Here is a 26,701-nt window from a genome sequence, read left to right as displayed (position 1 = left end):
CCTGCATGTTGCAGATGTTCTATAAACCTCAGCTCATCTGTCCCAAAGGCTGCTTCTGTCCCTGTTTTTTTTTTTTTTTTTTTTTTTTCCTTTCATCACCAAGACAGTGCAGAAACTGACTATACAATTTGTTTGCAAAATGCCTGACTGATCTCTCTTTCAGTGCAACTTCCCTAAATGACTTAGCAGTGGAATGTCTCAGGACTGATGTCTAGAGAGATTAGCAACTTTTAAAGCATCACGTGCCTGTGGGTTGGTAGCTAGGCTTTGAATTGTATAGCTGAAATCTGGAATTTTTTTATGCAGTATCATTAGGAATAGTAATTTAAAACTCATCTACTTTTTAATCTCTATTTACACATTTGTAGTCAATACCTCAGCATCACAGGAAAACTTGTAAATGAATATTAGCTTTGGTAGAACATTTGCAGAGCTTTCGCTAAAACATTTATGGTGGACTCTATCTGTTTCAATGTTTTGTACCTGAGTTAAGTTTGACTTTTGTAGACAACTTCAGTGCAGTCAGTATTTCACTCTAATAGTTAACTTTACCCAATGGCAAATCAACAGAAAGTCACAGGCAGTTTCTATCTGTTTTCTGGAACTACTCTACATTCTGGGCCACTTTCTTGATAGTAACCCATGTCACTGGTTTGATGACATTCAGTTTCAGATTTTGTCTGTGTTCATTTCAGGAGTGTCTCTACATCTGCCACAGTATCTCTACCTCTGTGTCTGTCTGCTTTTCTTTGAATTGGAAAAATTAATGACCAGATAGAAACACAGACCTCAAACCTTCCTTCCACTTCACTTTTCCAGAGGCTTGAAGAAAAAAAGGCCTGATCAGTTCTGATTGATGTCTGAGATCTAATTTCTTAAGTAAATAGAAATCACAGAAACTGGGAAACCAGAGCAAAAATGACATGGAATGATCAAGAAAAAAAAAAAAAAAAAAGAACAAGAAAAAAGAAGGAAAGTTACAGGCTCTTATTTTTTTATCCTCTGTGCTTTTGGGTTCTGTTACTGGACTGCAATAGGCTTCAAGCAATTTAAAGTGAAAACTTCTTAGACAGAAACAAGAAACCAAAAACAGTGCCTGAATTTATTGTATTTAGAGACTTCATAGTGACAATAATAGGAACAAAGTACAGTTAACTATGAAGTTTGTGTGTTATTTCTGTATGGTAAAATGGAGCCAAGCAGTTTATTTACATTTCTTTGTCATGTTCTAAGAAATGCCTCCCCCATCTATGAGACGTAAGCATGCTGTCTGAGTTCTCTTAAACTTTTTTTCTAGCTGTAATAACCATTTCTCTGTGAAAACTCTGGGAATTGGCCCAATCTTCAGAAAAATTCAACCACATTGCTTACTACTACTGATGTCTGCCTTTAGAAGCCCTGGATAGATATTCATGCTTTCCAGAATTTTCATCAGACCATGGTTTTGAGTATTAACCATCAACCCAATTTTGTTTCACATTAGAAACAGTAAATGTCCACGTTGATGTTGTAGTTAATAAGAAATGATCAGATCCACCTTGACATTGAAATAAAGTAAGAAGGTAATATGTACTTTGACCAAGTTGTGATGGTCAAAGAAGTCCTAAAGGATTTCTATTCTCCCATCAACTAGACATTGAACAATGTCTTAAATACTCTGCACTGCTATTTGTCAGGAAATGCCGGAAGAATTCAGGGGATTTCCTGACAATTTGCAGCGACTTGTTATTTCAGGTTAAAACTCATTATGGCTACTGTGCCTAGCTTCACAATTTCCACACATTCTTTAAAACATTATATAGCTTCAAAGATTTTTTTTCTGGAAACGCTCATTAGAATTTGCTGACTTGTACCTCTTTGCTACAGCCAGGACAGCGAATCAAGCATTCTACAGCAGTTACTGCATTCAGTTCAAATATCCAGCACAAATATATTTCATAATGGTGTTCTTTCAGAACCTCAGGGATGGTGTCCAGAAACTAATTTTATTTATTTGTTAAATCACCAATTTTTTTAGTGATTAAGAAATAAAAATAGCAGCCTGCTTTACCTTCAAGTCGTGCCCTGACCGAAGCAGCTGGCACAGCCCTGGAGTTCCACCGTCTGTCCTGGCTGGTTTCCTCCTGGAGGATCATGTGCCTCCTGTGGGCAGTCTGTGCCCCCTTTCCTGCGATGGGAACACGCTGCTGAGGTTTCACATCGCTGTAGTCCACCAGGGATTCAATAGCTCTTCCAGTATGGGGCTGCAGATCAGCATCCCCTCCCGCACTCACAAAACCTGAGCAGGGATCTACTAAAGGCACATCATCTCGGTGTGGGAATAAAGGGTAATTTGGCCCGACTGGAGGGGCGTGTGGATGGAATTTAAGGAAGGAATTGCTGTCTTTCTCTTCGAAGCTGGCAAAGCCATGTCTGTTCTCAGGACCTCTCACAAGAGGCATGCACGTCTTCTTTGACAAGTTTTGGTACTGTTGGTGACCTATCCTGTGAAGTGGTTCAGCTGACATGGCGAAATTCTTAAAGACAGTTGCCTGTCTTTCAGCTCCATGGGACACCATGGTCATTCTCCTCTATCTCCCTTTATGTGGCAGTAAGTTTAACAGACTCCACTTGCTCCTGTTTCTCTAAGTTTCTCAAGTCCTAGCCAACAAACCACAGTAAAACTAGAGGTTATCATCCAGTGTATCAGCGCAAAACAACTGCAAAGAGCAAGGCAGTGGCTTAAGTAGGGAATTCTTTCCTGGAAAGGGATTTATCAAGTAAGGTGCAAAAAGAATGGAGCTGCTGAATTAGCAGCGAGTCCTCTTGTTGCTCGGTAACAACAGAAACAGACTCACAATGAAATGTCTCCTGGTGTGTAACGTGGCTCCTGGTGTAACGTGGCTCAGGTGTCCCACAGCTACCCCGTCCCTCACGGAGATGCAGATAGCAACCTGAAATGACAATACCAATCACTTATTCATCTAGGAGAGACAAAATTAAGGAGCTTTCAATTTTACTACATATTAGCTGGCATTTTCATGGATTTATTTTAAAATAAACTGTTCTGTCCGTATCTAGACCACAAATATGAATTACACTGAAACACAGATTTAACACAAAATTTATCAAATGCTACTGCAGATAAATGCAAATACAGGAAACATAATTATAACTTAGAATAAGTCAGATGGACATCACGATATTCTGTGCAGCTTAATTTCTTGCAGTTTTGCCAGTTGTTCCATCATTTGTCAAACCCACTAATGTTCCAGGTCAGAAAATGCAGCACTCATTGCATAATCCCAAACTCAATAGTCTTCATCTAGCAATCAAAATAAAGCAGTATGATTTATAGGGGCCCTCTCTGCATAAATTCAATGCTCTCCGCAAAGGTCTGGCACTTAAGAGAGATCAAACTACGTTTATTTGGACAGCTCCTTTCACACTATGGAGCCTTTATTTTATGGGCTTGTCAGGATAAATTAGGGCACAGACTCTGATCACTCTCTCATTTATATTAGTGTCCCGAGGATATAACTTCCTGGAATTCCTAACTTGCTCTTGATTAACATGAAATCAGAAATGGGCCTAACATTTACTATGCTACAAGTTTATAGCAATAAGAAGTTGTGTTCCGTAATGCAGAATTAAGGTAGTTTTCTTTTGAATTTTTTTGCTGATGGAGGGAAAAAAAAAAAAAAAAAAGGCTGCTTCTTGACTATGACAGCTTATGACAGCTTTCATGTACTGATCACAAGAACTAAAATGGGTAAAAAGTCACAGCTGAGATCATTCTATGAGCTGCAGTGGCATTGTAAGGCTCAGATAACTATGGAAAAAAAAAAAAAAAAAAAACAGAACTCTTGGTCTGACCCAACTTGTGTCCATTTTCTATAATAATTGTACATTCCAGTTAGTGGCATGATACTTCCAAAAGTCGACTTTTCCTGTAACAGCCTTTAAAATGCCATACTACTGTCTGTATTTACTGATACTTTGTAATCTCTGTACCACATATATTTAGTTTATACACTAGAGATAACACGCAGGGTTGCAAACTGACCTGTTTCCCTACTGCTTCCTTTTTTTCCTGGAAAGTTTAGCAAGAGATGGCAGGAGAGGTGAAGACACAGGACCCAGGGAAGGCACAGGATGGAAGCCATTCCAAGGATACCTCATGTTTTGTTGCAGAGTGAAGTGCAATTAAAGCTTTACTCTGGATTTTGATGACAGAGTTTCTGTCCAGATTGTCCTGGGAAACCAATTTGACAAGTAAGGAGGCTGAATGATTTCTACTGTACATTTTCAGGAGTAATCCGTGATGGAAGAAAGGACATGTAGGAGGTGGTGAGATGTTTGTGCAGATGTTCTTTACTGGCTGTCTGCCTTTTACCGTACGTAAAGATTCCTATGGAGCATCTTTTTCTTTCTTTCTTTGACGTGAACAGCTGTATTTCTTCTCTGGCACAGTACCAACATGCCAAATTTCCCAGTCCAGTGACATTTTCCTGCCAGACTTCACCTCCTTCCTAGGTAACCCCCACAACGAGGCAGTCCTGTCACAGCACCGCTACCGACGCCCACCACACCGCCTAGGCCAGCGCCGCCCGGGGTTCATCCTGCACACCCCGGCGCTTGGCGCTGGAGCTGCAGCCGCGGCAGATGTTTCCCCGGGCTTTGAGGATGTGAAAGCCTCCCCCCTTCCCTCGCCTCGACGGAGCTCGGGGGGCCCCCGGGGAAGCCCCCGCCGCCACGGCAGGGGAGGAAGGGCCCGGGGGAGGCGGAGGCCGCGCGGCCGTTGGGGGCCGCTAACGGCCGCCGGGCAGCGGCACCGGGGCAGCGGCCATGGGCGGCGAGGGGCGCCCGGGGGCCCGGGGCCGCCTCCGCCTCGGGCTCCTCCTCGTCCTGCTGCAGGCGGCCCTCGCAGGTACCGCGGGGCCCGGCCCCGTGTGGGGAGGCGGTGCGGGTTACGGGTGCCATAGCCATAGGCAACACCATAGGCAAGCTGGCAAGGCGGCGAATAGTTGGTAGCCTCGGTACCGAGCCGAGAGAGCTGCATCTCCGTGCCGAAGGCTCTGAGGAACTGAAACAGCTCTGCAGTGGGATGCCGAGGCGGCACATCTCTGGTGTAATACTGCAGCTGTCAGCTGGTGCAGACGGGGACATTGGGTTGCACAGCCTCGACCCTAGGGCTGGGATTGCCCCAAAATGCCAGTCTCTGGTTCTTCATGAGGTTTGGAAATTTGAATGTAGTGAATCACTTAGGCTTCCTGGTAGTATTACATTAGCTTATTTAATTTGTACATTATTACGCATACATGCCAGATCTTTTTATTTGCCAATCTAGTTATGATCAAGTTTCTCTAATGCCTTTATAAGGCCTTTTCCATAAGCAAGATTAAGGGTGAAGTTCAAAGTTGTGCTCAAAAAAAAAAAAAAAGGGGTGGGGGGAAACCATTTGCAGGATTTCAGTATATACTCACTGCAACATTGTTGTCATATTATTTCTTCTATCCTAGATCACTGAAACACTGCTGTCATATTATTTCTTCTGCCCATGGCTTTAATAAGCATAACAGATATTATCAACTCCAAAACAGACGTTTAATTTTGTTGCATTGGGGAGTTATTAATACAGTTTGAGTATAGTTTGATGTAAAGAATATATACCTTTTCAACTGTTTTTCTTTTGTTTTGTTTGCTAATGCTTGCAGTTTGGGCTGGTGTGTTTTTCCATAAGTGAATAATCTTGGAGGACAACATGGAGCACGTTTCCTAAAATGCCTAAATTACATTTGACTTGCCTGAGTCTTCTGAAGAGACAGAATATTTAACTTTCGCTAGCTCCACAATAAGGGAAACTTCACTTAAAATTAGTTAAAAAATAACTTTTTGTTCTAAATTATAAAATGTTTTAGTGGTGTAACTGTCAGAGGGGAAATATAATGGCCAACTTGAAAAACTTAGTATAGTTCATGCAAAAACATAGTATACTTTATGTATTACAGGCTTTTTTTTCAAAAGGTTTCAACACACTGAGACAGACTGAAAACCGAAGTTCAGTTTTTCCTATATAACTTTCATATTTCTAGTAACAGAAATGGTGATATTTCTGCATAGCACTCACCATCAATAGGCTGCTTGGAAATGCCAGCTGTAATTAAAATACTTGGATATAGGAAAACACTTGAGTGTTAGCATGATTGAGCAAAAATAACTTAAGTAAGTAGCACTGCTATTTATATAGTCTTTTGGTGCAGAAACCTCTTTACAAAAATTATCTTAAAACATAATTACTTTGAAAAAACTTTTAGCAATTACCATAACTTAAATAAATCTTTTTTTTCTAACACATTGTAGAATTTTCATTTCTAAATAAATGAATTGAAAATATGCCAATTGAACATTCTAGCAATACAGTCTTTTATTCATTAGCAAATTGATTAATTAATTCCTTAAGGCTCATTTTAAACTCTAATTCCTGCGCTTTTCAGACCAAATTGAATTTTCTGACAAATTAACTTTGAAGATGACAAATTTTGATTCCGTAGCATTCATTTGAAGACTAAAAGGTTTGGAATAAAATATGTCACAGAACGCAGAATTACTTTATGTGACACTCAGCGCGGGGGAGCGGCATTCTCTTTGGGCACGCTGGGCGTATGAATTCTTGCCCGTGCAGTCAGTGTTAACCAAACCAGCCTCTGTAATGCCCCTGGGGCAGGGGCTGGGGGTCTGCAAGTGCAGTCGCCCACTGCTTCCAACCCGGTGCAGAGAATTTTCCCCCTATAGGCTTTATTGCTATTTCCCCCTTAGCAATACATGAGCTTCATTTCTCTCTTCCTTTGGGTAGTAGCTACTTCTTTGGGTCGACTTCATACTCTAGCCAAGGAGATTTTAAATGCATCAGAACAGGTTAGCATTTTACATTTAAATTGAACTCCCTGCAGACTCTTTGGCCTACTTCCGTGGCATAAATTAGCAGTAAAGCTGTTGAATTTAACTCCAGAAGATCTTAAAATTGCCCGATGAATCCTCAAGTAACATAGATACTTCATGTGGCAAATACATCCTTGAATTCCAGTAATAACCAGTCATTTGGAATGGCTCTTCAGGCAGCTGAGAGGCTTTAATCACCCCGGACTTGTGGGTGAATTGTCCCATTTCCCTGTGTCAGATAGTGACAGAAAACTATTTTTCATCATCTGTTTTCATCTGCAAAAGGATCCATTGCTCGCTCATTGTACACGCCTCTAAGAAGTAAAGTACAAGGAAGAATCACATGCTATGCTAGGCATTTCTAGCGTATTGGGATGCTTAAAAAACTTACATGGGGAATTAATTAAGAAGCCACATTTATTTTTCTCTCTTGAAAAGCCCCCAAAAAACAAAACCCCCAAACCTTAGCTTTTCCCACTGCTTGTTAAGTGCAGCTGCAATTTGAAGAGATTTGGTTGTGCATTTAATGTCTGTAAAATGCAGTAGAAACACTTCTTTTGTCCTTGATTGTTTTTGCTGCTTTTTCTGTGGAACATAATGACCTCTCAATACTTCTTTTCTATGATAAGCATCTGTTTAAACTGATCATAGCACTCTTAAAATAGAGTGAGAATGAGAAGATCTTTTGAGCTAGAGAGTGGTGCAGGAAGTGCCATTTAAACCAAAGTGATTAGGAGAAGAGCAAAGGAATTCAAGCAGGTTAACCTGAAAAACGGTTTGAAAAATGTTTAAAGGCATTTTAAGTATCAGAAAGCGAGGGAAAGGATGTTTGAGGATTCAGATTCATATGTGGACAGAAACATTTATTGACTGAAAGGACTGTTCTGCAAATGAAACATATACACATTCAAGAGCAGGTAAGTTGACTGTCTCAGAATCTAGCATGTGATGTCATTAAAGATACCAAAAAAGTTATTTCAGTAGTTTTACATTATCTTCCTCAGGTAACTAACTCTGTTCCTTCAGCTTTTTCTAGTTCTTCTCATACAAGCAGTTCAAGAGCTCCATCTTTGGGTGTAAATTATTATTGTAAAAAAAAAATATACGACTTGCCTCTTCTGCTTAGTGCCTAAACATCCCATAAAAAGCGTTGTCAGTTTGCAGTGCTTGACTTAACTTTTCTAGATACGTAGCGATCATGTGGACAGTTAATAGTGGCAGAATTTAAAAGCAGGCTGTGTTTCAGGTAGGATTTATAAATGGATATAAATCAGTATGCTTTTATTGAAATAAAAGCACCTGCTGATATTTGCCCATGGGGAATCAGATCATGTTCTTTTGTGAGCTGAATTTTAGTGAAAACTTAGTTTAGCTTTTGCCAATGTAGCAGAATTCAGGAAGACAGTATAAATATTCCAGTGAGAAAATTTTAATCCACTTTGTTTTTTAACAAAAACTCCTCTAACCTTTCTTGGAGGTCTTTGGAGAAAATGAAGTTAATTAAAATTTTTTTGCTCCTCAAAAAACTTGAAAAGTGGTACTTAGTGAAGAAATATTATGAAGTAAATTAAACCGTTAATCGCAGTAATCCATCATATATGAGACTACTCATGATGATCTTCTCTCGATTTTTTTTTTCTCCAGCAAGGTTTTATTTCTTCCTGATCCCTAAGTTTTTTGAATAGAATATTCTGCTTATATTCTCAAAGAATGAGTATAGGCAGTTCTTTTAACTTACCTTGATTATCTCTACGTGCCAGCTAGAGAGCCTGCCTTGCTTCTGTTTTCTATAGCAACACTGTATGGTAGAGGGGTAGAATTACCAGCTTTATAATAGATGGGGTGAATCGATAATTTCCTGTTATTGCTCAAATCAAAGTAAATCAAAACATCTTTCTTGTGCCTCAACAAATGCCTTAATCTAAAATGAGTTTACCTGACTATTTATTGCCTGGTGACTGTTGAAACTAAGTTAGCAGCAAGCACTGATTTGGTGCCACATAACTAGTTAGCCCATCTTTGTAAAATAGTGGCTCCTAATTACATGTTCGGTATTTTATTGCCATTTTTTGTGTTCAAGACTTTAGAGTCCTATGTTATTTACTTTCTTTCACAGATTTCTAAAGAACTAGAAACCACAAGCATACCTTAATTTACAGTAACCCATGTTCTTTCCAAACGGGAGGTGGAGACAAAGAACGCAAAATGTTGAGATGTTTGCTAGCCACTGGTCTCTTTCGGCTGCCTTAAATTCTGTGTATCTGGAAAATCTGTAAAAGAAACTCAGATCTGACTTGCACGAGAACATCCACCTGACAATGCCCACTGAAAGATCCTTCTTCACAGTTTTCTTTTGGAAGCCTTGTGTGCCTTGTAAAGCTTTTCAATTGTTATGAAAGTTTTTGAAATCTCTATTTAAAATAGAAGAAATGCAAATTAAAGTAGCCATAAAACCCCTTGTATTTTAATTTCATGGGGAAATTAGGAAAATCACAATAATATCAAAACCCAAGCTCATTACTTCATTAATGGTCAGTATACAGATTGATTGACATCCTGATGGTGTGCATGATAACAACGCAGTTAAGTTTTATCCCCATTTTGGACAGCACCTAACCACACTATCCTCATTATGGACAGCCTTAATTTAAATCATGATAGTTCTTTTGTAAAACTTACAAATATGGTTAAAGCTAAGCCTAAACTTAAGTGTTGTTCAGAATGCTTTTCTATATCAAACTTTGGTAATTTCTTTTTGTTGCCTTTGTGAGGAACAGGCCTTGCATAAGACATTAGACAGTTACTATATCTGTTGAAGAACAAGTCTAATAAAGGGTTTAGATTGCCTGAAGTATGCTGTTGGCTTTTTCAGAGAAATTGTGTTGTATTAATGTCACTGTTTTATCTTTTAACAGTTCAACCCTCACAGGGATTTTTAAGAAGTGCAGGGCCAAGACACAATAGCTTAAAAATAGTGGGATCCATCATATTTCCAGGTACTTTTCTTTAAACATAATGTAACAAATTTCAATTAAAATATACCAGTTTTGTTTTTACCACAGAAATGCCCTTCTCCATCATATTACTTGTTGTTTAATTGTTTTAAATGTTTTGATTATTTACAATTCTGAACTGACATATATATTTAATAATAGGTCATAAAAGCACATATTTCTACCATTGAAATGTATTTTTATTATAGTCATTTTATAATTTTATGAGACCAAGATAGATAATTATTTTCCATAATTGTTATAAAAATAACAATGTTCTTCGTATTCTTCATCCTGGCTGTAAGGCTTTTGCCCTGAAATACTTCTTTCTTCCACTGTATGCATTCCCACTTCATTTTACTTTTTCTGTGCACAGAACCTGAGACTTGAAACTTATGTTATGTTACAATAAAAATGAAGAAGTATTAAGAATTAATTGTTCATTAAATTAAATCCATCTAACTCCAGAATATAGTATAATCACTTTCTTTTCTTAATAAATTAAACAATTATTGGAAAATATGAAAATTAGATTAAAGAGGCAGTTCCTCATGCCATATGCTTATTTGTGTTGCTGTCTCTGTAATGCACATTGCCTGATTTTAATAAGGCTCTTCCCCGTAGTTTTCTCTATCTGTGTTTTACAGTTACAGCTTTACTAGTAGCATACCAAGAAATTATGAGCTCTAGTCAGTATAAAATACATAAAAAAGTAACAAAAAACCCCACCACCACCAACAAAACATTTTTCTACTGTGAGTATGAGAATAGTAATATGTTTGTTTCAACAGGGCTATTACTGTATAAGAAAGAAGAAAAAAACTGAGACAAAACAAAGTCCAATTCTAGAAAATGTACATTGGACTTTGCAGGACATTCCTCCAAACTTGACTATCATACAGGAAGTTAACACAAGTAATTTTTTCAGACCGAGCCATACAAAAAAAAGCAGAATAACTTTTGTCAGACAGGGAGATCAAACAAACTTCCAATTGGGAATTTAGCGATGAAGTGTCTTTAGACAAATACTTTTTTTTTTTTTCCCTTTTTTGAAAAGCAAACTTCTGTGTCTATTTCTTCAGATTCAGGAAAGAACTTCTGGATGGAGAAAAAGCTATCCTTAATGGAGGCAGTTGCCTGGTGATTATAGCGCTCAAATGTAAATTGAGAAATACATTTTCAAACTGGTGGTTAAAACGTTGAAAATTCTTGTTCTCACTCAATGCAAATGTAGACAAACTCAGAAACCTGTGTATTTTTTTTCCTCTCTGTGAGTTCCACCTACAGAAAGTATAGTCCTTTAATTTCCCACCTGTTTCTTTCATCATACTGCTGGCAGTTAGGAAACATGCATAGTTTCTGGAATATTTTCCTAATTTCTGTTCCTTTCTCATATCTGGAACAAACATGTCAAAAACAAATGAAAGCAAGCCTTTCAAAGGTAAACAAAATAAAATGTACTGTAAGGCAAAGCATTTTTCATGTATTTAGAGCCAGAAAAATTAGCTTCTGCTCTCCCTCTCCCTCTCCGATTCCCTCTCCTTCTCCATCTCCTTCCTCCATCCTTCCCTCTTTTTCCACTATTGCATTTAAATTCCAGATGGAGAAAGGGTCAAGTTTCTTCTATTTGAACTAGCACCAGAACGAAAGACAATATATTAGTATCAGGGAGATGTTGTACTATAGCTGGGCAGCAACATACTGGATAATCAAACTTACCTGACTGAGATAACATCTTTGTACCTGTACCTCTGGCTAGCTCTTGGAGTTCTGTGCCTGTTTTTTAAACAAGTTCAGCAGTGTGAATACCCACAAATAATCTCCAAAACTTTTGTTGTATAAGGAGAATGTAAAAGATTACATTTTTTGATGTTGTTTTGGAGGTGCAGATTCTTAGATGTATTAGCTTTTGTCAAAAGGTAAAAGGTTTCTGGAAAATAATTTCTTGTTAAAGGTTTCTGATAGTAGCTTATGTTATGAAATTATTTAAAGATTAATATTAAAGATTAATATTAAATAGTATTTTTCTGAGTGGTCTGAAGATTTCATCCTTTTTGTCTAGTTTTTCTGTCTTCTGATTCTGACTTAGGTCTGTAAACTTGGCTATAATGTGACTGCAAAAGGGAAATTTGAAAGTTAGGAAGCAAGATTAAAATGTTTTTCTTAACACTGTTTCTAAACCATTTTGTATGAATAAAGACTGTTTACACCTTCCCTTTGATACCCATTGTGAGTACATGTGACTTGGCTCCAGTGTTGCTATGAGATACTTGGCATTATCTCGTATTTTGAGTTTTGACTACCAAAATGTGGTTAAATACAGTGCTACACTGTTCAAATCCTGAACTGTGGAAATACCTGACATAAATGCTCTTTTTTTTGATCAGTTTCTAAAGTGATCTATTTCTATTTTTATAACAGAAAGAATATGACCAACTAAGAAAAAAAGCAAAGAACTTTAATTAAAAATATAAGATTTATTTTAAAAGCAAGAAGACTAAATTTATACCTGGTAGATATTTTATCAGTCATTGTTTTCTATCAGATCCCCTGCTGCTATATTGTTCCTACAACATATGTTTACAAAGCTGTCATGGAAATTTATAGTGGTGGGGAAAAAATTTACCATTTGGCAAGTCACAGTAATAATGACACCACAATTTTGTTACTTTTTATTATGGATATATAAATATTTTTTAGATTGCTATAAGACAAAGCAAAATGAACATGAGGAAATCAAAAACAAAATACAAGGTGGGAGAGATACGCAATCTGTATAATTTTTCTGCAGTCTGTTAGTAAATTTTGAGAAAAAGTATTAAGGATTTACAATGAAAAATGCTCACCACACCTGCAATTGCATTGATATGTAGAGTTCATATTAATTTACATGCTTCTGGGTTAAAAACTGAAATTGCACCTGTAAATGACATTTATTTCCATGATATGCTATTGGAAATTAAAAAGATATTCTTCTGTTTTCTGCAACAGAAGCTACTGTAACAAATGAATTATTAGCTGGGATGGATATACCTCCTGTTCTTAAGACTATCAAAATTCTAAATTTATTTTTTTCTATATTAAATGTTAATATCTAAGTCTGTATTCTGTTTAAGCAACTTAATGTTGTGAATGTAAGTGGCTTTTCATTCTTCAATGAAAGGAAACAACCATACTTGAAGGGGAGAGAAAACTGGTGCCATCGCTGCCACTTGCCATAATGGAAAAGTGGAAACTGTTTTTCTGAACGTTAATCCCTTCCTGCAACAAATAGCTAAACTGCTTTCCACCTGCGGGGAATCTGAAATAGTCAGTGGTAAAATAGCAGTAATTTGTTTATTTGATTCTGTTTCACTTATTAGTCAGATTCTCTAAACCACAGTGGAGAAAATGGTGGTGGTTTTATACTAACTGTAGCTTTTCAATGGCTTTAGGATAGCTTGATACATTCAAGTTCAGAATACTATAGAGCATAAATATCTAGCATCCCATGCTTCTGAAGAACACAAATGCTTTGCAGAATGTCAGTAGGAAGGGATAAAACAAATTGTACACTGAAATCATGTATATTATGGGAGTGATTATGACCACACCGATCTTGAAATTTTTAGCAGCAATTAAAGATCTGGAAGCACCTGTACACTGCAAATCTCAGGCGACATGCACACCTGCTTTACTGGGGGAAAAGACTAAGTGCATCCTTACTTTACTCAGTTTTCTTCCTAAATTGTCATCTCTGAATTGAAAAATAGCTCATCATTTATTGAGGTACAGCACTAAAACCTTTTTTTTTTTTTTTTTTTTTAGTACATAAACATATATATATGTATGTATGTAGCGCATTGGTAAAAGGCAATTGAGAATAGAAAGTAAACAGCAAGCTTCCAAGTCTGAGAGTTCTGGATTAACATGCTGCATCTCTACTCTCTCCATGTGTGTGTTAGACACCAAGTGAGACAGTAAACTGCAGAAGCCCATGATTATGAGAGCCTGCTAAGAGACATACTCCACTCAGGAGGATGTTACAGTGCACTGTGGTTCTTGTTTACACAACCATATAAACCTAGAGCTAGAAATAATTATCTTAATGTTATTGTCCGGAGGGGAAAAAAAAAAAAAAAAAAACCAACAAAAAACTGCTTTCTATTTTTGTATATTATTTTGATGTAGATATAACAGGACCAGTGCCAAAATTAGAACTCCATTCAAGATCATCTGTGAACTACTGTGTTAAAATTGTATAGCTCACTGTTAGGATAGCATTGGTAAATATCTGATGCTAATGATAAACTTCTTTCAGTGAAAGTTTATGTCAAGCTGGATCACAACAGTCCACGTATTTTATGTGTTACAAATCATTTGAGAAACTCAGAATTGATTGATCCGATATTCCGGTGGAATGGACCAAGTGGTTATCTTTCTTCGGGTAAGTTCTTATGTTCTTACGTGGCCCCCTGCACCCTCTCTCTTCTCTTCCTCTTCACCTGGAAAGAAGCATGATGTCTACAAAAGTGGGAATGTAAATGGAGGAGACCTAACTGAGGATACTTGGTGCTTGTATGTGTATGATACATTAACTTTCTATTTTCAGAATTCAGGATAACCAAAATAAAACAGATCTGCAGATCTCTGTAGAAGATGTTGCCTTCTCTAAAGAGTACAAGGCAGAGCAGGGCATGCTGGATACAACAGATGCTGTGGAAGACATCCTTTACTGCCTTGAGAGACAGCTGGGAGTGTTCTGTAAGGACATAGCAATAGGGCCATGGCCTGTGAGACTGAGCCCGACCTCCTGCTCAATGACAGGCTGCCTTCAGATATGAAGTTGCTTATGGGCTTGACCTCTATCCGTGGAGACTTTTGTCCTTCCTGTGCAACTTGTTCCATTTTTTCTTATTTTCACTCATAATTTCCTGTATTGCAACTTGTCATCATTGCTGCTTATCCTTTTGTGATGTACCTCTTAAAAGGTACAGCTTATTTTTCTTGTAACTCCCCTTAGGTGGTGAAGCACTGCAATTGCCTTCTTATACTTCTCTAGGATAAAAATCCCAGTTTCCTCTGCCTCTTGTCCTCTAATTCCTTAACAATGTCCTGGTCTTTCTGCTTGACTTGCTCCACTTTGTTAGTATCTGTCTTGTCTTGAGGAGTCCAAACAAGATACAGTGTTCGGTAGTGCCCAAATAAGTGCTGAGTAGGGAGAGAATAATCACTTAATTTAAACTGCTGATTATACTCTTGCTGATGCATCTAATGAAGTCATTGTCCTAATCTGCTAGTATGGCATGAAAACTACTAATCACTGTTTCTCCATGGAGTGTGCTGGGCTACTTGTACATTTACTGCTTTTCTCACATAATAATGATTCCTTAGAGGTTATGACCTGGTCTGAGTTATGTTTTTTATTTCTTTCCATATATATCTCATTTATTCTTTAGTACAAATTCCATACCTGTAGTTTTAAAGTATATTGTACATTATGATGAATTTATAAATCTGTTTAATCTCCTAGCTTAGTTTATTGTTTAGGTTATGAACTATTCACTCTTTTACAATGGCAGTGCTACCAAATCCTGTTTGCTTTCCTGTTAGTCTATATTGGTGTCTATCAGAACTCTGTCCTTGTTTTTCGTATGTTTTCAAGTAACTTTTCGTGTTACACAATCTGAAGTACCGTTTGTACCATATTGTTCATTCTTAATCCTCTACATGCCAGCCTTCATAGCTGAGCATTTCACATTTTGTAACATCTGATACTACACTGTGTTTTTGCTCTGAATATGACAACAGGCTTAGCCTTCAGTATTAATTTCTAGCATTCTTTTTCTCAGTGAGGTATAGATGTTTTTGCTTATAATTAAGCCTGTGGTCTATGTCATTTTAAGTGGAACTGTCCATCTCCCTTGGGATAGATATATCCTGGTTAGCTGTGTCCTGCATTGTAAATGATATATCTTGATGCCCAGTCTGTGATGCATGGCAGACACAGTATCAGGTATATTGTCATGTATAAGTACTGAGCTTACTGTCTCTGACCAGAGGGCAGCCTCCTGATTCACAATTAACAAAAATTGCCCTTTTGACTCCTTTGGCTTACCCAAACCACAATTTCAACAGCATTAACTATGTAGAAAATGTTTAAACCATGGAAACCTCAGACTTTCATTGGACAGATTTAAATCTCTTTCTGCAGATTGCTTCAGTAATATCCCAAGTTGCTGTGCCAACCCTGGTTGACTAGTAAAAAAGTTACAGTGACAGGGGTTCTCGGCTCAGCAGAAACTTTAGGTGTACTAGAATCAGCAGCAGGAGGGCAAAAAACATTTCTATAAGAGAAGAAAACTTGTGTTTTCCTGACATAGCTTTCTATAGAGGTGGGAGAGGTTTTAGAAAAAAAGTGTTTAAAAAAGTGATAATGAGAGAATTTAGCCTTCAGCCACCACAATTTTGGGTAAATGTCCCAAAGACAGTTCTTAGTCTCCTAGGGATGTCACATTCATTTTCTTTCAATTCAAGGAAAGTTTAAACAGACAAAAAGCTATCTTCAGTTTCTAGCTTATGAAGTGTTTGTTGTATAAAATAATTTGATTGCTTGGATGCCTTTTAGAATAGGTCCAATCCCACTAAGTGGTGAAAATTATATGGGTTTTGGTGTGACTAGTTAGTCTTCTAGTATCTAGCATAGTGAATGTCCATAATAGTAGGAAATTAGGATTCATAAACATTGCATGACATTTTATTTCATAATTTTTCAGTGTGTCCACAGAAAAGTGGGAATATGGAATTGTGAATCCAGTCTTAGGAAAGACTAACAAAATCATGCTTTTCAGAATGCTTCAAAATAAATACAATTATTTAAGCATAAAATCTGCAGGCAGAGAGCCTATTTTTCATTGTACTAACTGTCATAGTTAGAAAAATTCTAACTAAAAGATTCTTTTTCAGGCAGACAAGCCCTTGACACACACCCTAAGAAGGTGTTTTGTGCCCCAAAAGTTTGTCTGACTATATAAATCGAACATCATGACTACAATAAAAAACTCACAAAGAGCAGTAAACACTCTTTTTTTTCTGTGGCCATTAACAAACAGTTCTATTTTTTGAACAAGTCGCTTTGGTCACAGATAGTTCTAGTCTAGTTATGTGTTGTTGAAACAGTAATGAAAAATTAAATACTACATGATGTGTAATTTAAAATCATTACAATTTTAAAATTAACATGCTTTTTTTTTTTTCAATTAGTATAGTGACTCCTCTGTGTTAAGATCTGGAAATTGTACTTTGAAGTTTTTAAACATCAGCTGTTGGGCTGGCTGACATTAAGAGTATTTCAAAATACACTTTAAGTGGATAAAAAGATTAAAAATAATTGCTTCTTATGTTCTGCATCCTAAAGTTTCACTGCATAAAACATCACTTTTGGTGGTGTCCTGAACAATTAAATAGAACAGAAAAGATGAGGAAGCATCTCATTCTTAGACTATTTGCCAATGCAAATTAGCACTGAAAGCTTGTTCTAGTTTCATGAAAATGAACCTAGGAATTTGGACTTAAAGGACAGTTTTTTATATGCATTGCTACCTAATGTACTCAAAGAAGTTTGGGAAGACTGCGACTATGTCCTTTGACAGGCCAAAAAAAAAGGAAAAAAAAAAGTGTGTACTGTGGTTTTGTAAAACAGAGAACGTCAAAAGCAACCCCCCCCCCAAAAAAAACACAAAAGCAAAAACAACAAAAACAAACAAACAAACAAACAAAACCACAGGCTTTTGATTTTGTGATCCAATAGGAGATCCTCTACACACAGACATACAATTAAAATAATTAACGATTAATATTTTAAAAATCTTTTTTTTTTTTTTTCTGTTATGGGAAGCATTCATTGTTCAAGGTACAATAAAATTCTAAAATAAAATCAGTGAAGAATTCTAAGAAGTCTTTACTATTTCTGCTGATGCATTTTCAAAAAATACTTGTGACCAAATCTCTTCACTGAATTTCCAAACTTTGTCTTTTGTGGACTTCTTGTAGTCTTTTTAATTTAGTAATAGATTTTGTAAGTATAGTAAAACTGTGATATATCTTAAAAGTGCTCCTGCTATCCAGTCAATTAAAGGTGATGCTGCTTTTGGCCCACACAGGGCAGGTGAACATGCCAATAATTAGAACTACAGTTCTTAAATCTGTGATGGTTTTCTGACAATGTTAATCTGTTATCTATTTCAGCCTACAGGAGCAAATGTTATCCTAGTTTAGAGACACATCAACTACATCCTGAGTAATTCATCAGAGGATTAAAAACCTCTTCATCACCCAAAAAAATGAAAGACAGTGTCTCATTAGTGTGAAAACCTAATATGGAATCCCAAACCTTTCGTGTCAAAGAATTTGCACTTCCAGTCTTTTTAATAGTACTCTTTTTTTTTTTACCAGTGCTTAAATTTTATTTTAAACATAGTTATATATGTGGCAAAACTAAGTTGATTAAAAGCTTAAATAGATTCTTGAGGAACAAAGTTGTCCCACAGCCTGCTGCCAAGTGTGTAAAAAGATCAGGGTTGCTTTTTTTTTTTTTTCTCTCTCTCACTTTTTTTTTTTTTTTTTTTTTTTTTTTACCTCATTATCTTTCTTAACATTGCATCCCAGGAAAATCAGTGTGCATCCACACTAACATGTTAGTTTGAACAGGAATGTGGCTTTGAAGTGAATTGCTTGACCCTACCCTCTTACATTTTGTTTGGATTGTGGACTGGTGGTTGATTGCACAGACTGTATTCCTTTTGGATGAAGCTAATTGGAAAGGTTTGCTTTGAGTGATAACGCGTGGTCAGTTTGTAAAATCAGAGTAGGACTGATCTGAAGCAAAAAAGCTAAGATGTCTGTAGTATAGATCTCAAGTCCTTAGCATTGATTTTTTCAGTCTAAAAATATGTTTTTCATACCACACTAATTCCATGCACTAGACAAAGGTCTAAGTTATTCAGGATACTAAATATAGTGGTTTTGTTTGTTTGTTTGTTTGTTTGTCTGTTTGTTTTTTACTCCAAAAATAGAACAAAAAATCCATTCTCAAAGTATTTTATTAAAGTGAGTATTTTACCTTTAAGTCTATTCTAATCTGCTCTAATCCCAAGGTTTACTTTGATAGCTGCCAGCAAGATAGGCTGCATGCTACTATTTGAGAAACCCTTATCTGTATTGGCACTACCTGAGGACTCTTAAGTCAGGAAAGGGCTCATCAGCTGTCATCATGTAACCTACAAGCCGACTACATAGGACAAGTGCATGGCTCAACATCAGTACCCAAAGTCTGACCTCAAATATTGCTTTTCTTTTTCCTTAAAAAATTATAAAAGCCATGTTTGTAATATGCCCTTTAAAGTAGGATTCCACTTCTTCTCTGTCTTGAGCTAAGGAGTGGTGTTTAGACTTAGGACACTATAACAGTGCATATCTTTCCGTACAGAAGGATTATTCTACAATCTTAAGCATACATTATTCTAATTTTGGCATATAAATACGATGTTTTTTTGGAATGTCTGTCATACACTACTTGCCTAACTTGAACTTCCTGTCCTGCTTGCTTACTTTCAAGTTTACTGCATGCTAAACATTGCCAGCTGGTAATTAGTTGATTGGTTGAGACTGAAGACTGAGAGGCTACTACTCCCTTTAACTATATAAAGGTAAAATTACTAAAAAAAAAAACAAACAACAAAAAAAAACACAACAACAAAAAACACCTTTATTTGACCGCTTTGTCTTTTTTTTTTTTTTTTTTCTTTAATCTGGGAGTTTTTTGCTCTTGGAAGTGGATATTGTAGAGAATATAATAGATGCTGTAGGTCAAATAAAAACACGTTTCTAGGGCTGCTTCATGAACCAATACTTAAAAACACAGTAGCAATAAGGAATATTTGTGTAAAGCTGAACTAAGTGACACCCTCAAAGCTTCAGTTTCTGATTCCCGTGCCTTCAGCTGAATCCATATTATTATACAGTTTAAAAGTAAATAACCATTTGGACTGTTACTTTCTGCATTTTCTCATCATGACAGCTAAAGTTATTTTATTACTATGTTTACTAGAAAATAGCAGTGTGCAAATATCACCAACGGGAACTTTAATATTGAGACGCTTCAAATCTCATCTGAGTGGAGTTTACAATTGTTCTCTTCTTTATAAGTTAACAGCAACGCAACCTGATAAAAAACTCATATTAAAATATCTTATTTATGGTAAGTTATCAACCTTGGTAAGTGTGCTTTTACATTGAAAAAGATTTTATTTTAAAATGTGTTGCTATTTATAAATAAGTAGTGCTTACTTAGAACTTGGGGAGGTAAAGACGTTCTGTTTCTTTGGATAAACTGTTTTTATTAGCGTTTGCTACCAAGCGGTTCATTTAATGACATATACAGAGCCTTACATGAAGCTCACTGGTGTACTGAGAAATTTATGAACACAGTTCTTTTTAAAAAAGAAACATAAAACATAATGAAATGCAACAAATTGAACAGGCAGTAATCCTTAACAACATAAAAATACTCTGATTTTAAATTGAAATATTCTTTAGGAGATTAACTTTAGCACAGACATATGGATTTATTTCACACCAGATTAATGCCTTAATTATTACCCGATTGTGTTTTTAAAATATAAAGTATGTATCATTTAATTATATAATATTTGTAGCTCATTCTTTCTTGTTCTGATTACATAGTTGTCTGTCAGGAGGTAAAATCTTTGATGAAGTCAAAGTGAAATATTATAAAGGCAATGTCATTCATTACTAGCTCTCTCTTTCTTCCCTAAAGTATAGAAATTTATTCTTGTGGAGATGTAGGCAAGAGTTCCTATTGCCTTAAACAGAATGGCGTCTGATCTTAAATTTGAAATGCATACCAGTGCTCATTTAAAGGCTTGGTAGAGCACAATAACCTAAATTAACCTCCAATGTAAAATAATTTGAGTTTGGCCTCAGTAGCCTTAATGTAGAATACCTATGTCTTTTAGCAATTAGCTTGCTTGATAGAATTGGATAGAAAGCAATTTATCTGAAGCAGTTTTGATGGAAAAGTTTACTGTTTTCAGTAATGCAGTCTTACATTTTTCAATAAGGATCCAATCTAAATATTAGCATACAAAACTCAAGTTTCATACAAATACAAAAAAGTCTAGAACATGCAGCAGCAAAGCAAAGGAAAAGGAGGACGCAAAAGCAAGTTGGAGGATCTTCTGAGCTGTCTTAATTGGATGTTCTGCAGCTATCCTACTATTCGAAGGGATTCTGTAGGAAAGCTGGGGAGGGACTCTTTGTCAGGGAGTGTAGCGATAGGAGAAGGAGTAATGGCTTTTAACTAAAAGAGGGGAGATGTAGATTAGATGTAAGGAAGGAATTCTTCATGATGAAGGTGATGACGCACTGGAAGAGATTGTCCAGAGAGGCTGTGGATGCCTCATTCCTGGAAGTGTTCAAGGCCAGGTTGGATGGGGCTTTGGGCAACCTGATCTGGTGGGTGGCATCCCTGCCCATGGCAGTGGGATTGGAACTAGATGATCCTTAAGGTCCCTTCCAACCCAAGCCATCCTGTGATTTTCTCTTTTCTTTCGGCTGGTTTGGTTTCTCTTCCTCCATTCTTTCTTCCTTGCACCTCTCCCTGCTTTCTAATTTCTATGATTCTACCCGCACCTTGACCTCTCTTCTTCATTCTTTCACTCCTGTTTTTAATTTAACAACTTAGCATTTTGTTCTGTTGGTCTTAAGGTTTGTGTAAGTAGAGTGGTTACCATGAATAAAATATGCATTTTATGACACATCAATATATTTGTAAAAGATGTCCAGGTATGCATTTAGCTTCACAGTAAAGTTGAAATAACTGATTCTTCCTTAAAAGTAAATTTCATACCTGTATGGTAGCTTGTTCAGGTACTTACATTGATAGAGAAGGAATTTCTGTTCAGTTTTTACTCCTTTTAATATACTTATGTGATAGCTGACTAAGAAATGTAAGATACGTTACTATAACTAATGATAATGGATGAGATGAAATACTGCACAACAAACTACTGGATAGTTTGTAACATGCTTCTTAACCTTAACTTTCATATTCTTGATGCCTTTACTGTAGTTTCCTGTTGGTTTAAAAAAAATTACAGTAATAAACAGTAAGACTTACCTATGGATATAATTAAGAATGTGGACTAGTATAACTCTCTCAAGTGTTTCTAAGTAGCCCAGTATATGTTATGTATCATTAAAAAATCTTTGGGAGTTCAAAGTAGGTTTTGCTTATAAATTAAGGATTTCAATTAATAATTTTATTTTCAAGTATATAAATTACTTTTCTTTCTTCTTCAGACATTTTCCTCATCATCTTTTGTATTTTTTTCCTGCAGCTTACTCTGATCCTCAATATTACTATGAATTGACAGTACGGTATCACGCAGCCCCCTGCAATAGTTTTTATAATATTTCTTTCGAGAAGGCCTTGATTCAGATACTAAACAAGCTTGTTGCTGAACTTTCTTGTGAGGTTATGTTAATTAAGTCAGAATGCCATCATGTAAAAATGCAGAGAGGAGGTCTACAGAATGAAATGTTCTTTACATTTTCAGGTAAAAATCTGCCTTACTTTTAAATAATGGTTAGATTTTTTTATAGCTAGTGGAATTTACTGCTTATATGCCAAAAGTATTGTAAGTATTTAAAACTAAAGTTTTTCGATTCTTCAAAGTATTGCATGTGAAATTGATGTCAATAGCAAAAAGATAGTTATGTACTCAAAAATATGTCTTTTACATTACTTCATAACAGCTTCAGAACTTTTTATGGTTCTGGATAGATCAATATGTTTTTTATTTTTTATCATAAAACTTTATCATATTCCTTAATGCACACTAACATGGGAAGAAAAGTGATACAGTGTATTCCATAACTCCCTAGATGACCTTCCTCTAGGCACCTATTATAGGTATATAAATCCTTCCATGGATGTGCTGTGGGGTTAAATGAGATGAATCTCAGTATCTTTCCTTCTTTAAGTGGCAATAATACAAGTGCAAAATTTAGTGTTGTTGTTTTTTTTTTTTAAAACAAACAAACAAACAGTAGGAGTGTAAAGGAGATCCAGGTAAGAATAAGTTACCAAATATACTGGGTTGACTTTGGTATTTTCGGTTTCCTTTAGTCATGATTCAAAGCAAATAATTAGGTGGCTTAGAATCAGAATCACTGAATGGTTTGGGTTGAAAAGCACTTGAAAAATCCCTTCCCCGCCCCCACCGTGGGCAGGGACACCTCCCACCAGATCACATTGCCCAAAGCCCCATTGAACCTGGCCTTGAACACCTCCAGGGATGGGGCATCCACAGCTTCTCTGGGCAACCTGCTCCAGTGCCTCACGACTGGAGGTGGTAAATATTGTAAATAATTTTCTTATTATAGTAAATAATACGCATAGTAAATAATTTTCTCCTTACATCTAATTTTAATCTCCCCTCTTTTAGTTCAAAGCCATTACTTCTTGTGCTGTCGCTACACTCCATAACAAAGAGCACCCCGCCCCCCACCCCCCCCCCCCCCGAGTTGGGGAGGGCAGATGTCACTAAATTATGGAATATTTAAGGCTTCTTACTGAGTGTCATTATATATTTTAATAATTATAAAATGTTATAACTGATATTTGAGTGTCTTTATACATAAATGACCTTACAGTGTGTTAGCTACTTATCATCCCTGCATAAAGTTCATGTATTAAAAATACATTTTCACTTTAATATAAACTTTTTTTATTGAGGTTTGTTTTCAGAATATTCCTTCCGAACACTGAAACCATATGAAAAGAAAGTCTCAGCTCCTTTATGCTGTGAATGAGGTCTGAAAGAACATGTGATGCAGTCCCTATATATGTGTAGTTCACTTGAATTACTTTATTTTATTAAAAGAGATCTCTAAAACCCAAAGAGATACAGTTGGTAATTGCTGAGCTGAATATATGTAAGAACATATGTAAAATTTTTGTGAGCTTACTCTAATTATTTCAACTCTAAAAAGGCTATTCTTTCATTGTTTTCATATATCGTATTAGATTAGTCACTATGTGGACTGCAGACATGCAGTTTGAGAAGATACCTTTCTGAAAAAGAATACCAATTGCATGTTTTCCACTTTCCACTTTACGATTTAAATTCCCTCAAAAATTAAATATAACTACTTACAAAAATAATGAAACTATTAGTTAGCTGTGTTTGTCTGAAGACTGTATTTGTAGTAAATAGCACTGACGTGAAGAGTGTAGCTAGTTTAGGTTAATTATTATTGAGATGACATAAGTGAGATTTAAACAATGTGCAAGCTTTATAGAATGTTTGCGCAATACTTTGAAACATTTCTACAATCAAGGAGGAGAAATTCTCCAGTTAGAGATTTTGGTGGATTTAAACTTTGATACAACCCAGTGGTAAACTACACATTCTTTATTAGCTTGAGGTATTAGCACTTTTTGATTTCTAAGCTGCTTTTGGCATTCAGAATTACTTCTGTGACAGAGGTAGGTAAAGCTTATAATATAAGGAGTGAAATTAACATGTTAACAGATAATTTTCTTCTTACTATGGCGGTTTAATCTAATGTGAGTTATGGAGAGTAGGCTAGCAGCTTCTAAACTATTTCTTGGGCCTTTACTGTAACATGTTAGTAATAGTCAGTTGACAAGGAACGTGGACCCATGCAAATGGATTACTAAAATGTAACTACAGTTTTCATTCAGTCTATACTTCAAGTTTTCCTTCTGTTCAATGTCCCATAGGGATTCCTATGAGGATGGACAGGGTTGAGTGGGTGAAGATATGGAATTAAGATGTGTGCAGGGGAGGAGACCAGTGGGGGGAATCTTTAAAACACTAGATATTGCTGTAGTTGTTCTTGAGATAAAACTTGAGTCCATTGTTTGGACAGTCAGAAGCTTGAACTGTTAGGGTTCCTGGCTGACTGTTTCAAAACTTGTCTTCATAAATGCATAATAATAGCTAAGTAATTAGGGAAGAAGTAGATTATTTCTTCTGAAATGATTCAGATACATATAAATCTGGGAAGCATCTAGGATTACACATTTCCTTGCCATCAGAATTCACAAATAAATGGCAGTTCCCGTGAAATATTTAAGTATATGGAAAACTAGACATAGACATATTGATAATGTCTGGAAGAGGAAAGACTGTATGGTTTCTCTAAAATGTTGCAAGTCAGACATCTGAAATGTGGATGTGTTTCAACATTCTTGCATCAGAAATTACTAGAATTTTAAACCAGTAAAAAAAAAATGTTGATTTCATTTACTGTTCTTCTGTAAATAGATTGTATTTCGTTACAGTTACTTGCTTAGACAGAGAAGAAAACAACAGACTATGTCAGCGAAGTGCTTGTGATGCATCTCATAGATTAAACAAGGTACAGTAGATGGAGGAATAAAATGGCAACTAACATAATAAGCTACTCTAATAAAGTATAATATCAACATAAAATATGAAGCATAATTTGTTTAATGAAGAATCTATATAAAAGTTTTAGTGGATATAAATTTGGTTAAAATTGTCAATATTCTGTTGCCCTTGTGGCTAAGGCAGATCACACTATTGGTCTGTATTAAGTCTGTTAAACAGAGTATGAAAAGTAGCAAGACAATCAGGAACCTTTGAACATATGCTGTCTTATAAATACTGAACATGTTATTTGTAATGGAGTGCCTTTCCATAACTTCTTCAAAGTGATCTTATCACTAATCTGGTAAAATTTTAGCTGCTTGCAGATTTTATTCTAGTTTTTTTGTTTTGTTTTGTTTTTTAAAGAATTTTGTCTCTTCCAGCAGTGAACCAGAAGCCAGTCTTTTGCTTGCTAGGTTAACTGTTAATTCAGAGGTTCTTAATGGGGAAAGGAAAAAGAGAAAGGGAAGTACAGGAGGAAGATATGCCTTCTGCCATAGGAGGGTAAGGGAGCACCTCTCCTATGAAGACAGGCTGGGGGAGTTGGGGTTGTTCAGCCTGGAGAAGAGAAGGCTCCAGGGAGACACCATACCAGCCTTCCAGTACCTAAAGCGGGCCTACAGGAAAACGGGGAAGGGACTCTTTGTCAGGGAGTATAGTGATAGGACAAGGGGCAATGGCTTTAAACTAAAAGAGGGTAGTTTTATATTAGATATAAGGAAGAAATTCTTCACTCAGAGGGTGTTGAGGCACTGGAACAAGATGCCCAGGGAAACCGTGGATGAATGCCCCATCCCCGGAGGTGCTCAAGGCCAGGCTGGATGGGGCTTGGGCAATCTGGTCTGGTGGGAGGTGTCCCTGCCCATGGCGGGTGAGTTGGAACTGGCTGGTCTTTAAGGGCCCTTCTAATCCAAGCCATTCTATGGTTCTGTGGTTCTACGACAAGCAAAGAGAAAGGAGTTGGAAGGAAGGGCATGAAAAGGTGTTTGTTTGCTGAAGGTATCTTGGAGAGGAGAAATGAGTTGTTAGGAAACTAACAACTCATGCTGTGAGGAACCTGTTGGAACATAGGAGATAAACACTGATGTTGTCACACTGAGCTTCTGTGGCAGTACTTAGGCTGCTGCATCTTTGTACTGGCAGTCATTTTCCTGTGTCGTTTCCATATTTAGCTGCTCCATAACACCCATCCATAGAAATTTGATACTGGTTTCATGTCAGAAACATGCTGATGAAGTCCCCTACTGTTTATGGATTTAGGGTCTGATAGGTCATGTTTTCAAAGAAATGATGGGGTGGATAAAA

General features: G+C 36.5%; 2 protein-coding genes across 5 annotated transcripts in view; one reads left to right on the top strand and one right to left on the bottom strand.

The window, feature by feature from the left end:
• Positions 1-4,183, bottom strand: part of SPMIP7 (sperm microtubule inner protein 7) — a 28,812-nt gene extending 24,629 nt beyond the window's left edge. For 2 of the 3 annotated variants that reach the window (XM_066992585.1, XM_066992587.1), the window contains exons 1-2: positions 4,046-4,183; positions 2,051-2,933 (exon numbers count right to left, since the gene is read on the bottom strand). In XM_066992585.1, the coding sequence (XP_066848686.1) occupies positions 2,051-2,564 (514 nt within the window). In that variant the 5' untranslated portion in view covers positions 2,565-2,933; positions 4,046-4,183. The remainder of the gene's footprint in view (positions 1-2,050; positions 2,934-4,045) is intronic. The other variant, XM_066992584.1, reaches the window with a different exon arrangement.
• Positions 4,184-4,772: 589 nt separating this feature from the next.
• ZPBP (zona pellucida binding protein) overlaps positions 4,773-26,701 on the top strand; it is a 32,123-nt gene continuing 10,194 nt past the window's right edge. For both annotated transcript variants that reach the window (XM_013182033.3, XM_013182034.3), the window contains exons 1-6: positions 4,773-4,909; positions 9,837-9,917; positions 14,215-14,340; positions 20,002-20,151; positions 22,313-22,531; positions 25,288-25,364. In XM_013182033.3, the coding sequence (XP_013037487.3) occupies positions 4,828-4,909; positions 9,837-9,917; positions 14,215-14,340; positions 20,002-20,151; positions 22,313-22,531; positions 25,288-25,364 (735 nt within the window). In that variant the 5' untranslated portion in view covers positions 4,773-4,827. The remainder of the gene's footprint in view (positions 4,910-9,836; positions 9,918-14,214; positions 14,341-20,001; positions 20,152-22,312; positions 22,532-25,287; positions 25,365-26,701) is intronic.

Source organism: Anser cygnoides, chromosome 2 (genome assembly GCF_040182565.1).
Source record: "Anser cygnoides isolate HZ-2024a breed goose chromosome 2, Taihu_goose_T2T_genome, whole genome shotgun sequence".
Lineage (NCBI taxonomy): Eukaryota > Metazoa > Chordata > Aves > Anseriformes > Anatidae > Anser > Anser cygnoides.
This window is presented reverse-complemented; position numbering and strand designations above follow the sequence as displayed.